This window comes from Mobula hypostoma, chromosome 4 (assembly GCF_963921235.1).
Source record: "Mobula hypostoma chromosome 4, sMobHyp1.1, whole genome shotgun sequence".
Lineage (NCBI taxonomy): Eukaryota > Metazoa > Chordata > Chondrichthyes > Myliobatiformes > Myliobatidae > Mobula > Mobula hypostoma.
Genome location: NC_086100.1, coordinates 202,073,405 through 202,092,025, shown reverse-complemented (window position 1 = coordinate 202,092,025; position 18,621 = coordinate 202,073,405). Strand labels below are relative to the sequence as shown.

The following is an 18,621-nucleotide window of genomic DNA, read 5'->3' as shown; positions in this document are numbered from 1 at the left end:
ATCACAACAACCCAATTGTTATTGCACCGTTCCAGAATTTGCCTCCCTATCTGCTCCTCTATCTCTGTTACTATTGGAGGTGGGTCTATAAAAAAGCACCCAGTAGAGTTATTGCCCCCTTCCTGTTTCTGACTTCCACTCACAATGACTCAGACGATCCCTCCATGACTTCCACCTTTTCTGCAACTGTGACACTATCCCTAATTAGCAATGCCACACCCTCACCTCTTTTGCCTCCCTCTCTGTTCTTTTTGAAACATCTAAAGCCTGGAGCACTCAGCAGCCATTCCTACTTCTGAGACATCCAAGTCTCTGTAATGGCCAGAACGTCACAGTCCCACGTATTGATGCGTGCTCCAAGTTCATCTGCCTTGCTTGCGATACTCCTTGCATTAAAATAGACACATCTCAAACCATCAGGCTGAGTGCATCTTTGCTCTAACATCTGCCTCTCCTTCCTTACAAACTCCCTACAAGCTGTCTCTACCTGTGCAACAACCTCCCCATCCTCTGCCTCTTCTCTTCGGTTCCCATCCCTGTAAATCTAGTTTAAACTCTCCGCAATAGCCTTAGCAAACCTCCCCGCCAGGATATTGGTCCCCCTGGGATTCAAGTGCAACCTGTCCTTTTTGTACAGATCACACCTGCCGCAGACTAGGTCCCAACAATCTAAAAATCTGAATCCCTGACCCCTGTTCCGATTCTTCAGCCACACATTTACCCTCCACCTCATTAGACCATAAGACATAGAAGCAGAATTAGGCCATCTGGCCCATCGAGTCTGCTCCGCCATTCAATTATGGTTGATACTCTATTTCTATCTCCTCCTCAACCCCAGTTCCTGGCCTTCTCCCCGTAACCTTTGATGCCATGTCCAATCAAGAACCTCTCAATCTCTGCCTGAAATACACCAAATGACTTGGCCTCCACAGCTGCAACTCGCAACAAATTCCACAAAGAAATTTCTCTGCATCTCTGTTTTGAAAGGGTGCCCCTCTATCCTGAGGCTGTGCCCTCTTGTCCTAGACTCCTCCACCATGGAAAACATCCTTTCCACATTTACTCTTTCTTGGCTTTTCAATATTCAAAAGGTTTCAATCAGATTCCCTGCTCACCTTTCTGAATTCCAGTGAGTACAAACCCAGAGCCATCAAACGTTCCTTCTATGATAACCCTTTCATTCCTGGAATCATCCTTGTGAATCTCCTCTGAACCCTCTCAAAGCCAGCACATCTTTTCTAAGATGAGGAGCCCAAAACTGTTCATAATATTCAAGGTGAGGCCTCACCAGTGGCTTCTGCATCACATCCTTGCTCTTGTATTCTAGACCTTTCGAAATGAATGCTAACGTGACATTTGCCTTTCTCATCACCGACTCAACCTGCAGGTTAACTTTCTGGGTGTTCTGCACAAGGACTCCCAAGTCCCTCTGCACCTCAGATTCCTGGAATTTTTCCCCATTTAGAAAAGAGTCAGCACATTTATCCTACTTCCAAAGTACATGACCATGCATTTTCCAACATTATATTTCATTTGTCACTTTCTTGCCCATTCTCCTAATCTGTCTAAGTCCTTCTGCATCCTACCTGTTTCCTCAACAGCACCTGCCCCTCCATCATCTGACGTTCCTCGTATGATAACCCTTTCATTTCTGGAATCATCCTCGTGAGCCTCCTACCTGTTTCCTCAACACCACCAAACTTTGTATCATCTGCAAACTTGGCAACAAAGCCATCTATTCCATCATTTAAATCATTTATATAAAGCATAAAAAGAAGTGGTCCCAACACTGACCTCTGTGGATTACCACTCGTCACTGGCAACAAATCTGAAAAGAACCAGTATAGGAATCATTTTATTCCTATACTCACTGTTGCATGGCACAGGCAGCAGACCCGAGATTACTACCTTTGAGGTCCTGCTTCTCAGCTTCCTTCCTAACTCCCTGTATTCTGCTTTCAGAACCGCCACCTTTTTCCCTCCTATGTCATTGGTACCAATATGTACCATAACCTCTGGCTGCTCACCCTCCCATTTCAGGATATTGTGGACACGCTCAGAAACATCACAAACCCTGACACCTGGGAGGCAAACTACCATCGTTGCTTCTTTTTTGTGTTCACAGAGATGTTGTGTTTATGGATTTGAGCAAGGCATTTGATAAGGTACCCCATGCAAGGCTTATTGAGAAAATAAGGAGACATGGGATCCAAGGGGATCTTGCTTTGTGGATCCAGAACTGGCTTGCCCACAGAAGGTGAAGTGTGGTTGTAGACGGGTCATATATTCTGCATGGAGGTCAGTGATCAGTGGTGTGCCTCAGGGATCTGTTCTGGGACCCTTACTCTTCGTGATTTTTATAAATGACCTGCATGAGGAAGTGGAGAGATGGGTCAGTAAGTTTGCTGATGACACAAAGGTTGGGGGTGTTGTGGATAGTGTGGAGTGCTGTCAGAGGTTACAACGGGACATTGATAGGATGCAAAACTGGGCTGAGAAGTGGCAGATGGAGTTCAACCCAGATAGGTGTGAGGTGGTTCATTTTGGTAAGTCAAATATGATGGCAGAATATAGTATTAATAGTAAGACTTTGGCAGTGTGGAGGATCGGAGGATCAGAGGGATCTTGGGGTCCAAGTCCAAAGGACACTCGAAGCTGCTGTGCAGGTTGACTCTGTGGTTAAGAAGGTGTACGGTGTATCAACTGTGGGATTGAGTTCAAGAGCTGAGAGGTAATGTTACAGCTATAAAGGATCCTGGTCAGACCCCACTTAGACAGTGCTCACTTCTGGTCGCCTCACTACAGGAAGGATGTGGAAACTATAGGAAGGGTGCAGAGGAGATTTACAAGGATGTTGCCTGGATTGGGGAGCATGCCTATGAGAATAGGTTGAGTGAACTCGGCCTTTTCTCCTTGGAGCGACGGAGGATGAGAGGTGACCTGATAGAGGTGTATAAGATAATGAGAGGCATTGATCGTGTGGATAGTCAGAGGCTTTTTCCCAGGGCTGAAATGGCTAACATGAGAGGGCACAGTTTTAAGGTGCTTGGAAGTAGGTACAGAGGAAATATCGGGGTAGATCTTTTACACAGAGTAGTGAGTGTGTGGAATTGGCTGCTGGTGACGGTGGTGGAGGTGGATACGATAGGGTCTTTTAAAGAGACTCCTGGATAGGTACATGGAACTTAGAAAAATAGAGAGCTATTTCTAAGGTAATTTCTAAAGTAAGTACATGTTCGGCACAGCCTTGTGGGCGGAAGGGCCTGTATTGTGCTGTAGGTTTTCTATGTTTCTATTCCCACCCAGGATCCTCTGGGAGTGAGGGTGAGGATTCATCTGCTAACCTCCTCCTCCCAACACTTTAACAGCCCCTCCACCTCCCCTCGGTGTGGCTGCTGCAGAAGGATCTGTGGAGAGGATTGTTGTTGGGGGATATGAGCAGCTTGGACGTGTGGCTGGAAATGTTTTGTGTTACCTGCTTGTATTTAACGCAGTGCACGCTGGTTTGTCTTCCAGTTCCGGTGCCACGGGGAGTTGGTCCCAGAGGATCAGGCCCTCTCAGAAGGAACGTTGCTGTGGAAAACCACTTCACATCTGACCTGCCTGAGTCCTTCCTGGGGTACATGAGTTTCAGGGATGGACCTGGACCTGTAGGTAGGTTGCCTGTCTCTTTGGGGCTAAATTTACAATCCTCTGCAGCTTTTGGTTCTGTGCAGTTTCACCTCCCCCCCTCCAATGCCAGACAGTGATGCAGCCTGTCAGAATGCTCTCCACAGCACATCTTAGCATTGGAGTTCGAATGAAATTGTTGTCCCTTCCAGAATTTGAAAAAACGTAGTCTGTCCCCCCTCCGTACATGGGTCTCTTGTAAAAATAAAATTTGTGCTTTAAGTCTCCGGAACACTTTAAAAACTTTTTTTCTTTTAATAGGATGATTAAGACCATTAGTATTCCAGGAGACAAAATTAATAATAGACTCCATAAATCCTAAAGTCAACCCACAACAGGGAGGATTGACAATAGGCGCGACCCACAAACCCGGAGAGGGAACAGAACATACAAAAGATACCGGGGAAAAGGACGCAACCAGTACTTCAATAATGTATATAGCCCAAAGAAAAACAAACTAAAACGTGAAGCCCCTCCCGCCACCCCCCAGCCCAAGACCCCAAGGCAAAATCTAAAGCAGACCCGCCAGAAAGAAGCAAGCGCTAAAACTACCCCCATGACTTCCGGTATACGCTCCCTAAAAAAAAGGTATAAATATGAAAAGGATCAGCTAATTGTAAAACAATAAAAAAATAAGTAAAAAAAAGTTAGCTCAATTAGAATACACACAGAACAGAACAAAAGCCGGAAAATATATATTAAAAAAAAACCACAATAAACCTCAAACTCATGAATAGACACAGCAACAAAAAAAATAGGATTATTAACATAAAGTGATTATAAAAAGCAAAACAGAATAAAATTTAAACAAAAACTACAAAATTTAAGGCCGCACAGGAAATACGTAAGATGACAAAAGGGAAGTAACCACCCAGAATCCCCTGGGAAAAGAAAGAAATGACGCAGTTAAAAAGAAAGTTTAGTAGCCATATTAAGAAATCGAAAGTAAACTTTTCTGCCCAAATAGGGCACAGAAAAGTTAAAACCAACCAATTCACAGCCTCCGATCGACGGAGAAAATTAAAAAGAAAGCAATTAAGATGTTGGAGATGAAAGTTGATCCAGATAACTCTGGGCATCCGATGGAGAATCAAAAAAACGAAGGGCTCCATCTGACATGCGAATCCTTAGACGTGCAGGGTACAGCAGCGCTGGTCTTAAATCCCTCTTATAGAATTCCGACATCACGGATCTGTAACGGACCCGTTGGTCCCAGATTGGTTTACTGAAATCTTCCACGAATCGGAACTTAAGATCCGAAAAATCAATGAAACCTTTAGATCGAGCAAATCGAAACAGTCTCTCCTTGTCTTGAAAGTAATGAAAACGTAAGATAACATGCCTAGGTCTATCTGACCTAGACGAGTATGATGGGATTCTGTGAACACGATCCAGTAGCGGTGGTTGGTCAGGAAATACAGTAGGGAATGCATCTTTTAAAAGTTGGGAGAAATATTTCATGGGGTTGTTACCTTCAGCGGCTTCCCTCACGCCAATCATTCGTAAATTCTGCCGTCGCATTCTAGATTCCAAGTCAGAGTTTTTAAAAGTCAAAAAGTCAAGTTTCTTCTTCATTACATTAATTGTTTCTTCGATTTTCCCCATCTTAAGCTCACTTTGTTGCGCGAATTTTTGAAGATCAGATATAGCCGACTGATGTTCCGCAATACATGTTTGCATCTTATCAATTAAACCGGCAATTTTCTGGAAATTAGTTGAGATTTCCGTATGAATCAGGTCTTTAACAGGGCCTGCAATTTCCGCACGAATCATCTCCCTAACAGAGGTTGAAATTTCCCTCTGAATTAACTCCGCTATCGCTTTCAAAGTCACCGGTGATTCAGTCGGGGGGAGATCCGTAGCTTTCGGTTTAACCGGAGGTTTACCATCCTTGCCGTCTTTCTCGTTCTTAGACATAGCAGATCTAAGTTCCATCCAGTTGTCGGAGAATTCAGTTTAATTCAAAGTATTGTAAGAGTTGATGCCTTAATGGTTAATTAAAGTGTAGCTGACCATAGAGAAAAAAAACTCAGAGGTAATGGAGCGAGTCAAGAACGCGACTTCACTCCATGAGCGCTACCGGAAGTCTCTCCACAGCACATCTAAAGAAGTTTTTGAGTGTATTTGTTGAAATACTGTATATTTGAAAAAAGAATGAGGTAGTATCCAAAGATTCAATGTCCATTTAGGAATTAGATGGCAGAGGGGAAGAAGCTGTTCCTGAATCTCTGAGTGTATGCCTTCAGGCTTCTGTACCTCCTATCTAAAGATAAACAGTGAGAAAAGGGCATGCCCTGGATGCTGGAGGTCCTTAATAATGGATGCTGCCTTTCTGAGACACCAGTCCTTGAAGATGTCCTGGGTACTTTGTAGGCTAGTGCCCAAGATGGAGCTGACTGGATTTACACCCCTCCGCAGCTTCTTTCCGTCCTGTGCAGTAGCACCCCACCCACCCCTCCATACCAGACAGTGATGCAGCCTGTCAGAGGTGTATAAGATGATGAGGGGTATTGATTGTGCGGCTAGTCGGAGGCTTTTTCCCAGGGCTGAAATGGCTAACATGAAGGGCCTGTATTGTGCTGTAGGTTTTCTATGTTTCTATTCCCACCCAGGATACTCTGGGAGTGAGGGTGAGGATTCATCTGCTAACCTCCCCCTCCCAACACTTTAACAGCCCCTCCACCTCCCCTCGGTGTGGCTGCTGCAGAAGGATCTGTGGAGAGGATTGTTGTTGGGGGATATGAGCAGCTTGGACGTGTGGCTGAAAATGTTTTGTGTTACCTGCTTGTATTTAACGCAGTGCACGCTGGTTTGTCTTCCAGTTCCGGTGCCACGGGGAGTTGGTCCCGGAGGATCAGGCCCTCTCAGAAGGAACGTTGCTGTGGAAAACCACTTCACATCTGACCTGCCTGAGTCCTTCCTGGGGTACATGAGTTTCAGGGATGGACCTGGACCTGGACCTGAAGGTAGGTTGCCTGTCTCTTTGGGGCTGAATTTACAATCCTCTGCAGCTTCTTTCAGTTCTGTGCAGTTTCACCCCCCTCCCCCAATGCCAGACAGCCTGTCAGAATGCTCTCCACGGTACATCTATAGAAGTTTTTGAGTGTATTTGTTGAAATACTGCATATTTTAAAAAAAAGTGAGGTAGTGTCCATTTGGAAATCGGATGGCAGAGGGGAAGAAGCTGTTCCTGAATCACTGAGTGTGTGCCTTCAGGCTTCTGTTCCTCCTATCTAAAGGTAAACAGTAAGAAAAGGGCATGCCCTGGATGCTGGAGGTCCTTAATAATGGATGCTGCCTTTCTGAGACACCAGTCCTTGAAGATGTCCTGGGTACTTTGTAGGCTGGTACCCAAGATGGAGCTGACTGGATTTACACCCCTCCGCAGCTTCTTTCGGTCCTGTGCAGTAGCACCTCCCCCCCCCCCCCACCCACCCCTCCATACCAGACAGTGATGCAGCCTGTCAGAGGTGTATAAGATGATGAGAGGCATTGATTGTGTGGCTAGTCGGAGGCTTTTTCCCAGGGCTGAAATGGCTAACATGAAGGGCCTGTATTGTGCTGGAGCTGACTGGATTTACAACCCTCCGCAGCTTCTTTCGGTCCTGTGCAGTAGCCCCCCCTCCACCCCCCCTCAATTACGGAGGGAGGTACAGAGGTCCAGGTTCTGCAACTTCTCTATCAGGATTGTGGGAATGATGGTATTAAGTGCTGAGCTATAGTCCTGACATAGGTTCTTCTGTTGTTGAGGTGGTCTAAAGCTGTGTGAAGACCTATTCTGGTAGGCAAATTGCAATGGGTCCAGACCCTTGCTGAGGCAGGAATTCATTCTATTCACAACCAACCTCTCAAAGCATTTAATGTGAGTGCTACCGGGCGATAGTCATTAAGGCAGCTTATATTTCAATCAGATCCCCCCCTCAATCTTCTAAATTCCAACGAGTACAAGCCCAGTTCATCCAGTCTTTCTTCATATGAAAGTCCTGCCATCCCAGGAATCAATCTGGTGAACCTTCTTTGTACTCCCTCTATGGCACGGATGTCTTTCCTCAGATTAGAGGACCAAAACTGCACACAATACTCCAGGTGTGGTCTCACCAAGGCCTTGTACAACTGCAGTGGTACCTCCCTGCTCCTGTACTCGAACCCTCTTGCTATGAATGCCAGCATACCATTCACCTTTTTCACCACCTGCTGTAGCTGCATGCCCACTTTCAATGACTGGTGTACAATGACACCCAGGTCTCGTTGCACCTCCCCTTTTCCTAATCGGCCACCATTCAGATAATCTGTTTTCCTGTTCTTGCCACCAAGGTGGATAACCTCACGTTTATCCACATTAAATTGCATCTGCCATGAATTTGCCCACTCACCCAACCTATCCAAGTCACCCTGCATCCTCTTAGCATCCTCCTCACGGCTAACACTGCCGCCCAGCTTCATGTCATCCGCAAACTTGGAGATGCTGCATTTGATTCCCTCATTTAAGTCATTAATATATATTGTAAGCAACTGGGGTCCCAGCACTGAGCCTTGTGGTACCCCACTAGTCACTGCCGGCCATTCTGAAAAGGTCCCGTTTATTGAATCCTGACGAAGGGTCTCGGCCTGAAACGTCGACTGTACCTCTTCCTAGAGATGCTGCCTGGTCTGCTGTGTGTTGCTTGAATTTCCAGCATCTGCAGAATTCCTGTTGTTCCCGTTTATTCCCACTCTTTGCTTCCTGTCTGCCAACCAATTCTCTATCCACTTCAATACCATACCCCCAATACTGTGTGCTTTAAGTTTGCACACTAATCTCCTGTATGGGACCTTGTCAAAAGTCTTTTGAAAATCCAAATATACCACATCCACTGGTTCTCCCCTATCCACTCTACTAGTTACATCCTCAAAAAATTCTGAGATTTGTCAGACATGATTTTCCTTTCACAAATCCATGTTAGTAAATTTGCTGATGACACAAAGGTTGGGGTGTCACGAATAGTGTGGAGGGCTGTCAGAGGTTACAGCAGGACATTGATAGGATGCAAAACTGGGCTGAGAAGTGGCAGTTGGAGTTCAATCCAGATAAGTGTGAGGTGGTTCATTTTGGTAGGTCAAATATGATGGCAGAATATAGTATTAATGGTAAGACTCTTGGCAGTGTGGAGGATCAGAGGGATCTTGGGGTTCGAGTCCATAGGACGCTCAAAGCTGCTGTGCAGGTTGACTCTGTGGTTAAGAAGGTGTACGGTTCATTGGCCTTGATCAATCATGGAATTGAGTTTAGGAGTCGAGAGGTAATATTACAGCTATACAGGACCCTGGTCAGACCCCACTTGGAGTACTGTGCTCAGTTCTGTTCGCCTCACTACAAGAAGGATGTGGAAATGATAGGAAGGGTGCAGAGGAGCTCTACAATGATGTTGCCTGGATTGGGGAGCATGCCTTGTGACAGGGGTCCGCAACCTTTTTTGCAACGCGGACCGGTTTATTATTGACAATGACCTTGCGGATCGGCTGAGCCGGGGTGGGTGGGGTAGAGTTGCCAACGGATAAGAGTAGCAGTCAAATACGTTATGTTTACCCCAAGAAGACTACAATGACCATGAAGCCATGTGTGGGCACCAGTGCGCCTGCGTGACTTGGGCATGCGTGTATGTGCCGATTTTTTTTCTACAAATCGTTTTTGGCGATTCTGTTCGGGGGAGGGGGTGTTAATCACGACCGGAATATAGGTGATAAGTGGCTAATACACTCAATTTTGTTTCTAAAAGGATTTATCTAATGAATTTAATATTAAACATAGCACATATTTTCCTCGCATGGATATAATGCGTGGCTGAGGGATTGGAGCAGGGGGCAGGGATTCAAGTTTTTGGATCATTGGGACCTCTTTTGGCGCAGGCGTGACCTGTACAAAAAGGACGGGTTACACTTGAATCCTAGGGGGACCAATATCCTGGCAGGGAGATTAGCGGGGGCTACTGAGGTGACTTTAAACTAGAATGGTTGGGGGGTGGGAATCAAATTAAAGAGGCTAAGCGTGAGGAGGTTAGTTCACAACAGGGGGGTGGGAACCAGTGCAGAGAGACAGAGGGGTGTAAAGTGAGGGTAGAAGCAAAAAGTAGTAAGGAGAAAAGTAAAAGTGGCAGGCCGACAAATCCAGGGCAAGCATTAAAAAGGGCCACTTTTCAACATAATTGTATAAGGGCTAAGAAAGTTGTAAAAGAGTGCCTGAAGGCTTTGTGTGTCAATGCAAGGAGCATTCGTAATAAGGTGGATGAATTGAAAGTGCAGATTGTTATTAATGATTATGATATAGTCGGGATCACAGAGACATGGCTTCAGGGTGACCAGGGATGGGAGCTCAACGTTCAGGGATATTCAATATTTAGGAGGGATAGACATGAAGGAAGGGGAGGTGGGGTGGCGTTGCTGGTTAAAGAAGAGATTAACGCAATAGAAAGGAAGGACATAAGCCGGAAAGATGTGGAATCGATATGGGTAGAGCTGCGTAACACTAAGGGGCAGAAGACGCTGGTGGGAGTTATGTACAGGCCACCTAACAGTAGTAGTGAGGTCGGAGATGGTATTAAACAGGAAATTAGAAATGTGTGCAATAAAGGAACAGCAGTTATAATCTTCCTCTTCCCTTCCTCCACTATCAACTCTGCTCTTAAACGCATCTCCCCCATTTCACGTACATCTGCTCTCACTCCATCCTCCCACCACCCCACTAGGAATAGGGTTCCCCTGGTCCTCACCTTCCACCCCACCAGCCTCCGGGTCCAACATATTATTCTCCGTAACTTCCGCCACCTCCAACGGGATCCCACCACTAAGCACATCTTTCCCTCCCCCCCTCTCTCTGCATTCCGCAGGGATCGCTCCCTACACAACTCCCTTGTCCATTCGTCCCCCCCATCCCTCCCCACTGATCTCCCTCCTGGCACTTATCCGTGTAAGCGGAACAAGTGCTACACATGCCCTTACACTTCCTCCCTTACCACCATTCAGGGCCCCAAACAGTCCTTCCAGGTGAGGCATCACTTCACCTGTGAGTCGACTGGGGTGATATACTGCGTCCGGTGCTCCCGATGTGGCCTTTTATATATTGGTGAGACCCGACGCAGACTGGGAGACCGCTTTGCTGAACATCTACGCTCTGTCCGCCAGAGAAAGCAGGATCTCCCAGTGGCCACACATTTTAATTCCACATCCCATTCCCATTCTGACATGTCTATCCACGGCCTCCTCTACTGTAAAGATGAAGCCACACTCAGGTTGGAGAAACAACACCTTATATTCCGTCTGGGTAGCCTCCAACCTGATGGCATGAACATCGACTTCTCTAACTTCCGCTAGGCCCCACCTCCCCCTCGTACCCCAGCTGTTACTCATTTTTATGCACACATTCTTTCTCTCACTCTCCTTTTTCTCCCTCTGTCCCTCTGAATATACCTCTTGCCCATCCTCTGGGTCACCCCCGCCCCCGTCTTTCTTCCCGGACCTCCTGTCCCATGATCCTCTCGTATCCCCTTTTGCCTATCACCTGTCCAGCTCTCGGCTCTATCCCTCCCCCTCCTGTCTTCTCCTATCATTTTGCATCTCACCCTCCCCCTCCAGCTTTCAAATCCCTTACTCACTCTTCCTTCAGTTAGTCCTGACGAAGGGTCTCGGCCTGAAACATCGACTGCGCCTCTTACTATAGATGCTGCCTGGCCTGCTGCGTTCACCAGCAACTTTGATGTGTGTTGCTTGAATTTCCAGCATCTGCAGAATTCCTGTTGTTTGCGTTTAAATTCACTACTGCGAAGCCTCTTCCGGTGATGCCTACACCGAAGAAGTTTAGATCCTCTCTTCGACGGGAGTTCAGTGAAACCATCTCTCACTGCTCCCCATCTGTAATTTCTTCGGCTCTTCAACTTTTCGACCACACTTTGACTCAAACTCGCTATCACAGCCATGTATCCTTTCTTGGAACGTGCCTCCGTCGCCAACTTACTCCAGTTGGCTTTAGGATTCGTTTCCAAGCCTCTCAATTTGGACCTTCTGAGGATCCCAGGTACTCACATTTTATTGACTCTGCCTCTCGCCGCTTCTCCCGTCAAGCTCTGAAGGCGACGCTCTCCGCCATGAGGAGGTACTTGGTGTCCCTATCCCAGACCCTTCCACACCTTCGGGACACTTTCTTCGCCGTCTGTAATGGTCCTACCCGTTATTTCATCCTCCGTCGGATCCACGCCTGCAATCGCCGTTTTTTTGACTTTGTCATGTTAGGCAAAGATCGCAAGATCTTACATCTACGGACTCCAGAGCCTGCCGGCCCCGACGCTAGCAGGCATGAACTTTCAATTGCGGCCCCTGCCATTGATCTCGGCGGCTCCAACACCTCAGGACATATTCAAAACCCGGACTCCAGCAACGACCATGGACATATTCGAAGTGATTACGCAACCACCAACTGCAACTCCAGCCTTGAACACCAGGCCGGGTCTTTATGTGCTGCTGTTGTGACTCCCGTCTCCCCTTCCCCCACCACCACTCCGCAGCCCCGTCTTCCTCAGATCCCACCGTCAGCTCCTGGGCCCTCAGAGGCTCCATCTTCCTCTCACCCCAACCCTCCCCCCTCCACTGACACCCCCAGCCTCCCCCCTCCCCCCTCTGATCCCAGCTCTCATCCGTGCCGGGTCTTTACCATCCCCTCCGACCTTCAACTGTCGGAGGCAGAACGCTCTGTTCTCAGTAAGGGCCTCACCTTTGTCCCCCTTCGCCCACACCTCAGCGAGTTCCGTGTTTGCCACGATGCGGAACTTTTCTTCCGCCGTCTCCGTCTCCGAGCCTACTTCTTCGGCAAGGACTCTTCCACCCCCACCGATGACCCCTTCTCCCGTCTTCAACCCTCCTCTTCTTCATGGACACCCCGCTCTGGTCTTCTGCCTGCTCTGGATCTCTTTATTGCCAACTGCCGACGGGACATCAACCGTCTCGACTTCACCGCACCTTGTCCCCATTCCAACCTCACTCCTTCGGAACGCTCTGCTCTCCACTCCCTCCGCACTAATCCTAACATTATTATTAAACCCGCTGATAAAGGGGGTGCTGTTGTAGTCTGGCGTACTGACCTCTACCTTGCCGAGGCACAGCGACAACTCGCGGATACCTCCTCTTATTTACCCCTCGATCGTGACCCCACTAAGGAGCACCAGGCCATTGTCTCCCACACTATCAACAACTTTATCCGCTCAGGGGATCTCCCATCCACTGCTACCAACCTTATAGTTCCCACACCCCGCACTTCCCGTTTCTACCTCCTACCCAAGATCCACAAACCTGCCTGTCCTGGCCGACCTATTGTCTCAGCTTGCTCCTGCCCCACCGAACTCGTTTCTGCATACCTCGACACTGTTTTATCACCCCTTGTTCAATCCCTTCCGACCTATGTTCGTGACACTTCTCACGCTCTTAAACTTTTCGATGATTTTTAGTTCCCTGGCCCCCACCGCTTTATTTTCACCATGGATGTCCAGTCCTTATATACTTCCATCCCCCATCAGGAAGGTCTCAAAGCTCTACGCTTCTTTTTGGATTCCAGACCTAATCAGTTCCCCTCTACCACCACTCTGCTCCGTCTAGTGGAATTAGTCCTTACTCTTAATAATTTCTCCTTTTGCTCCTCCCATTTCCTCCAAACTAAAGGTGTAGCTATGGGCACCCGTATGGGTCCTAGCTATGCCTGCCTTTTTGTTGGGTTTGTGGAACAATCTATGTTCCGTGCCTATTCTGGTATCTGTCCCCCACTTTTCCTTCACTACATTGACGACTGCATTGGCGCTGCTTCCTGCACACATGCAGAACTCGTTGACTTTATTAACTTTGCCTCCAACTTTCACCCTGCCCTCAAGTTTACCTGGTCCATTTCCGACACCTCCCTCCCCTTTCTAGATCTTTCTGTCTCTGTCTCTGGAGACAGCTTATCCACTGATGTCTACTATAAGCCTACTGACTCTCACAGCTATCTGGACTATTCCTCTTCTCACCCTGTCTCTTGCAAAAACGCCATCCCCTTCTCGCAATTCCTCCGTCTCCGCCGCATCTGCTCTCAGGATGAGGCTTTTCATTCTAGGACGAGGGAGATGTCTTCATTTTTTAAAGAAAGGGGCTTCCCTTCCTCCACTATCAACTCTGCTCTTAAACGCATCTCCCCCATTTCACGTACATCTGCTCTCACTCCATCCTCCCACCACCCCACTAGGAATAGGGTTCCCCTGGTCCTCACCTACCACCCCACCAGCCTCCGGGTCCAACATATTATTCTCCGTAACTTCCGCCACCTCCAACGGGATCCCACCACTAAGCACATCTTTCCCTCCCCCCCTCTCTCTGCATTCCGCAGGGATCGCTCCCTACACAACTCCCTTGTCCATTCGTCCCCCCCATCCCTCCCCACTGATCTCCCTCCTGGCACTTATCCGTGTAAGCGGAACAAGTGCTACACATGCCCTTACACTTCCTCCCTTACCACCATTCAGGGCCCCAAACAGTCCTTCCAGGTGAGGCATCACTTCACCTGTGAGTCGACTGGGGTGATATACTGCGTCCGGTGCTCCCGATGTGGCCTTTTATATATTGGTGAGACCCGACGCAGACTGGGAGACCGCTTTGCTGAACATCTACGCTCTGTCCGCCAGAGAAAGCAGGATCTCCCAGTGGCCACACATTTTAATTCCACATCCCATTCCCATTCTGACATGTCTATCCACGGCCTCCTCTACTGTAAAGATGAAGCCACACTCAGGTTGGAGGAACAACACCTTATATTCCGTCTGGGTAGCCTCCAACCTAATGGCATGAACATCGACTTCTCTAACTTCCGCTAGGCCCCACCTCCCCCTCGTACCCCAGCTGTTACTCATTTTTATGCACACATTCTTTCTCTCACTCTCCTTTTTCTCCCTCTGTTCCTCTGAATATACCTCTTGCCCATCCTCTGGGTCACCCCCCCCCCCTGTCTTTCTTCCCGGACCTCCTGTCCCATGATCCTCTCGTATCCCCTTTTGCCTATCACCTGTCCAGCTCTCGGCTCTATCCCTCCCCCTCCTGTCTTCTCCTATCATTTTGCATCTCCCCCTCCCCCTCCAGCTTTCAAATCCCTTACTCACTCTTCCTTCAGTTAGTCCTGACGAAGGGTCTCGGCCTGAAACGTCGACTGCGCCTCTTCCTATAGATGCTGCCTGGCCTGCTGCGTTCACCAGCAACTTTGATGTGTGTTGCTTGAATTTCCAGCATCTGCAGAATTCCTGTTGTTAGCAGTTATAATGGGTGACTTCAATCTACATGTAGATTGGGTGAACCAAATTGGTAAAGGTGCTGAGGAAGAGGATTTCTTGGAATGTATGCGGGATGGTTTTTTGAACCAACATGTCGAGGAACCAACTGGAGAGCAGGCTATTCTGGACTGGGTTTTGAGCAATGAGGAAGGGTTAATTAGCGATCTTGTCGTGCGAGGCCCTTTGGGTAAGAGTGACCATAATATGGTGGAATTCTTCATTAAGATGGAGAGTGACATAGTTAATTCAGAAACAAAGGTTCTGAACTTAAAGAGGGGTAACTTTGAAGGTATGAGATGTGAATTAGCTAAGATAGACTGGCAAATGACACTTAAAGGATTGACGGTGGATATGCAATGGCAAGCATTTAAAGGTTGCATGGATGGACTACAACAATTGTTCATCCCAGTTTGGCAAAAGAATAAATCAAGGAAGGTAGTGCACCCGTGGCTGACAAGAGAAATTAGGGATAGTATCAATTCCAAAGAAGAAGCATACAAATTAGCCAGAGAAAGTGGCTCACCTGAGGACTGGGAGAAATTCAGAGTTCAGCAGAGGAGGACAAAGGGCTTAATTAGGAAGGGGAAAAAAGAGTATGAGAGAAAACTGGCAGGGAACATAAAAACGGACTGTAAAAGCTTTTATAGATATGTAAAAAGGAAAAGACTGGTAAAGACAAATGTAGGTCCCCTGCAGACAGAAACAGGTGAATTGATTATGGGGAGCAAGGACATGGCAGACCAATTGAATAATTACTTTGGTTCTGCCTTCACTAAGGAGGACATAAATAATCTTCCAGAAATAGTAAGGGACGGAGGGTCCAGTGAGATGGAGGAACTGAGCGAAATACATGTTAGTAGGGAAGTGGTGTTAGGTAAATTGAAGGGTTTGAAGGCAGATAAATCCCCAGGGCCAGATGGTCTGCATCCTAGAGTGCTTAAGGAAGTAGCCCAAGAAATAGTGGATGCATTAGTAATAATTTTTCAAAACTCGTTAGATTCTGGACTAGTTCCTGAGGATTGGAGGGTGGCTAATGTAACCCCACTTTTTAAAAAAGGAGGGAGAGAGAAACCGGGGAATTATAGACCGGTTAGCCTAACGTCGGTGGTGGGGAAACTGCTGAAGTCAGTTATCAAGGATGTGATAACAGCACATTTGGAAAGCGGTGAAATCATCGGACAAAGTCAGCATGGATTTGTGAAAGGAAAATCATGTCTGACGAATCTCATAGAATTTTTTGATGATGTAACTAGTAGAGTGGATAGGGGAGAACCAGTGGATGTGGTATATTTGGATTTTCAAAAGGCTTTTGACAAGGTCCCACACAGGAGATTAGTGTGCAAACTTAAAGCACATGGTATTGGGGGTAAGGTATTGGTGTGGGTGGAGAATTGGTTGGCAGACAGGAAGCAAAGAGTGGGAATAAACGGGACCTTTTCAGAATGGCAGGCGGTGACTAGTGGGGTACCGCAAGGCTGTGCTGGGACCCAAGTTGTTTACAATATATATTAATGACTTGGATGAGGGAATTAAATGCAGCATCTCCAAGTTTGCGGATGACACGAAGCTGGGTGGCAGTGTTAGCAGTGAGGAGGTTGCTAAGAGGATGCAGGGTGACTTGGATAGGTTGGGTGAGTGGGCAAATTCATGGCGGATGCAATTTTATGTGGATAAATGTGAAGTTATCCACTTTGGTGGCAAAAATAGGAAAACAGATTATTATCTGAATGGTGGCCGATTAGGAAAAGGGGAGGTGCAACGAGACCTGGGTGTCATTATACACCAGTCATTGAAAGTGGGCATGCAGGTACAGCAGGCGGTGAAAAAGGCGAATGGTTTGCTGGCATTTATAGCGAGAGGATTCGAGTACAGGAGCAGGGAGGTACTACTGCAGTTGTACAAGGCCTTGGTGAGACCACACCTGGAGTATTGTGTGCAGTTTTGGTCCCCTAATCTGAGGAAAGACATCTTTGCCATAGAGGGAGTACAAAGAAGGTTCACCAGATTGATTCCTGGGATGGCAGGACTTTCATATGAAGAAAGACTGGATGAACTGGGCTTGTACTCGTTGGAATTTAGAAGATTGAGGGGGGGATCTGATTGAAACGTATAAGATCCTAAAGAGATTGGACAGGCTAGATGCAGGAAGATTGTTCCCGATGTTGGGGAAGTCCAGAACGAGGGGCCACAGTTTGAGGATAGAGGGGAAGCCTTTTGGACCGAGATTAGGAAAAACTTCTTCACACAGAGAGTGGTGAATCTGTGGAATTCTCTGCCACAGGAAACAGTTGAGGCCAGTTCATTGGCTATATTTAAGAGGGAGTTCGATATGGCCCTTGTGGCTACGGGGGTCAGGGGGTATGGAGGGAAGGCTGGGGCGGGGTTCTGAGTTGGGTGATCAGCCATGATCATAATAAATGGCGGTGCAGGCTTGAAGGGCCGAATGGCCTACTCCTGCACCTATTTTCTATGTTTCTATGTTTCTATAAGTCACTTATAAGTCAATATTATCATAACATTTTAAGTAACGTTTGGATATTAAACACACAGCACATATTTTCCTCATATGAACATATAAAATCATTGCAACATACCAATATCGCTGAATCAGTGGGAGCCCTGGGCTTGTTTCCCGGCAACACACGGTCCTATTGAGGGGTGATGGGAGACAGTGATACTCGAAGGAGGCTCCTTATGTCCAGTCTATTCCGCAATTTAGTTTTCGTTACATTCATTGCAGAGATATGTTGGAATTGGAAGCAACGTTTTCAGTGCTTTCATGGCTGTCTCAGGATATTCAGCCTTGACTTTGACCCGGAATGCCGGCAGAGATGTTATGTCAAACATACTTTTCAGCCCGTCGTCATTTACAAGCTGGAGGAGTTGATCTCCTTCCCGCGCTGTGTTGGGACTGATTCTTTTCAAGTTATATGTCAGTGATTTGGATAATGGAATTGATGGCTTTGTTGCAAAGTGTGCAGACGATATTGAAGATAGGTGGAGGGGCAGGTAGTTTTGAGGAAGCAGAGAGGCTGCAGAAGGAATTCAGACAGATTAGGAGAACAGGCAAAGAAGTGGCAGATGGAATACAGTGTTGTTCATACACGTTGGTTGAAGAAATGAAAGGCTTGACTATAAATACAAAAAAAGCTGAGGCGCAAAGGGACTTGGGAGTCCATGTGCAGGATTCCCCAAGGTTAGTTTGCAGTTATGGCAGGGAGGCCTCCCGTTTCCCTGACGGCTTCACTTGGAAGAAATGCATCCAGCTGGAGCTGGAACTGGCTGAATTCCCGATTATTCGGGAGGCTGCGAGGATGTTAAGTGTTCTAAAGTGGAAGGTGAGCAGCCAGGGGTCAGGATTCATTTCAACGACAATGATGAAGGGAAGTTTCTTCTTTATTCTTTATTCCTGGTCTGTTGGGACACAGTTATTGCAGAGAGACTGACTCCAGGGGCTGGGTTATGTTCTTTGATGTGGGAAATCTGGGAGACCTCCAGCCTCCCAAATAACTACATCTGCGTCAGGTGCACTGAGTTCCCACACTGTGGATCAGATGCTTCTGAATAGAGTCTGGCTCTGTGGATCAGATGAAGAGCACTGCAGTAGTGATAGGAGATTCCATAGAGGAATAGGAACGAG

The 18,621-nt window shown here is 47.3% G+C and overlaps 1 protein-coding gene across 3 annotated transcripts in view; it reads left to right on the top strand.

The window, feature by feature from the left end:
• Positions 1-18,621, top strand: part of fam113 (family with sequence similarity 113) — a 99,423-nt gene that overhangs the window by 51,956 nt on the left and 28,846 nt on the right. For all 3 annotated transcript variants that reach the window (XM_063047238.1, XM_063047239.1, XM_063047240.1), the window contains exons 7-8: positions 3,517-3,654; positions 6,492-6,635. In XM_063047238.1, the coding sequence (XP_062903308.1) occupies positions 3,517-3,654; positions 6,492-6,635 (282 nt within the window). The remainder of the gene's footprint in view (positions 1-3,516; positions 3,655-6,491; positions 6,636-18,621) is intronic.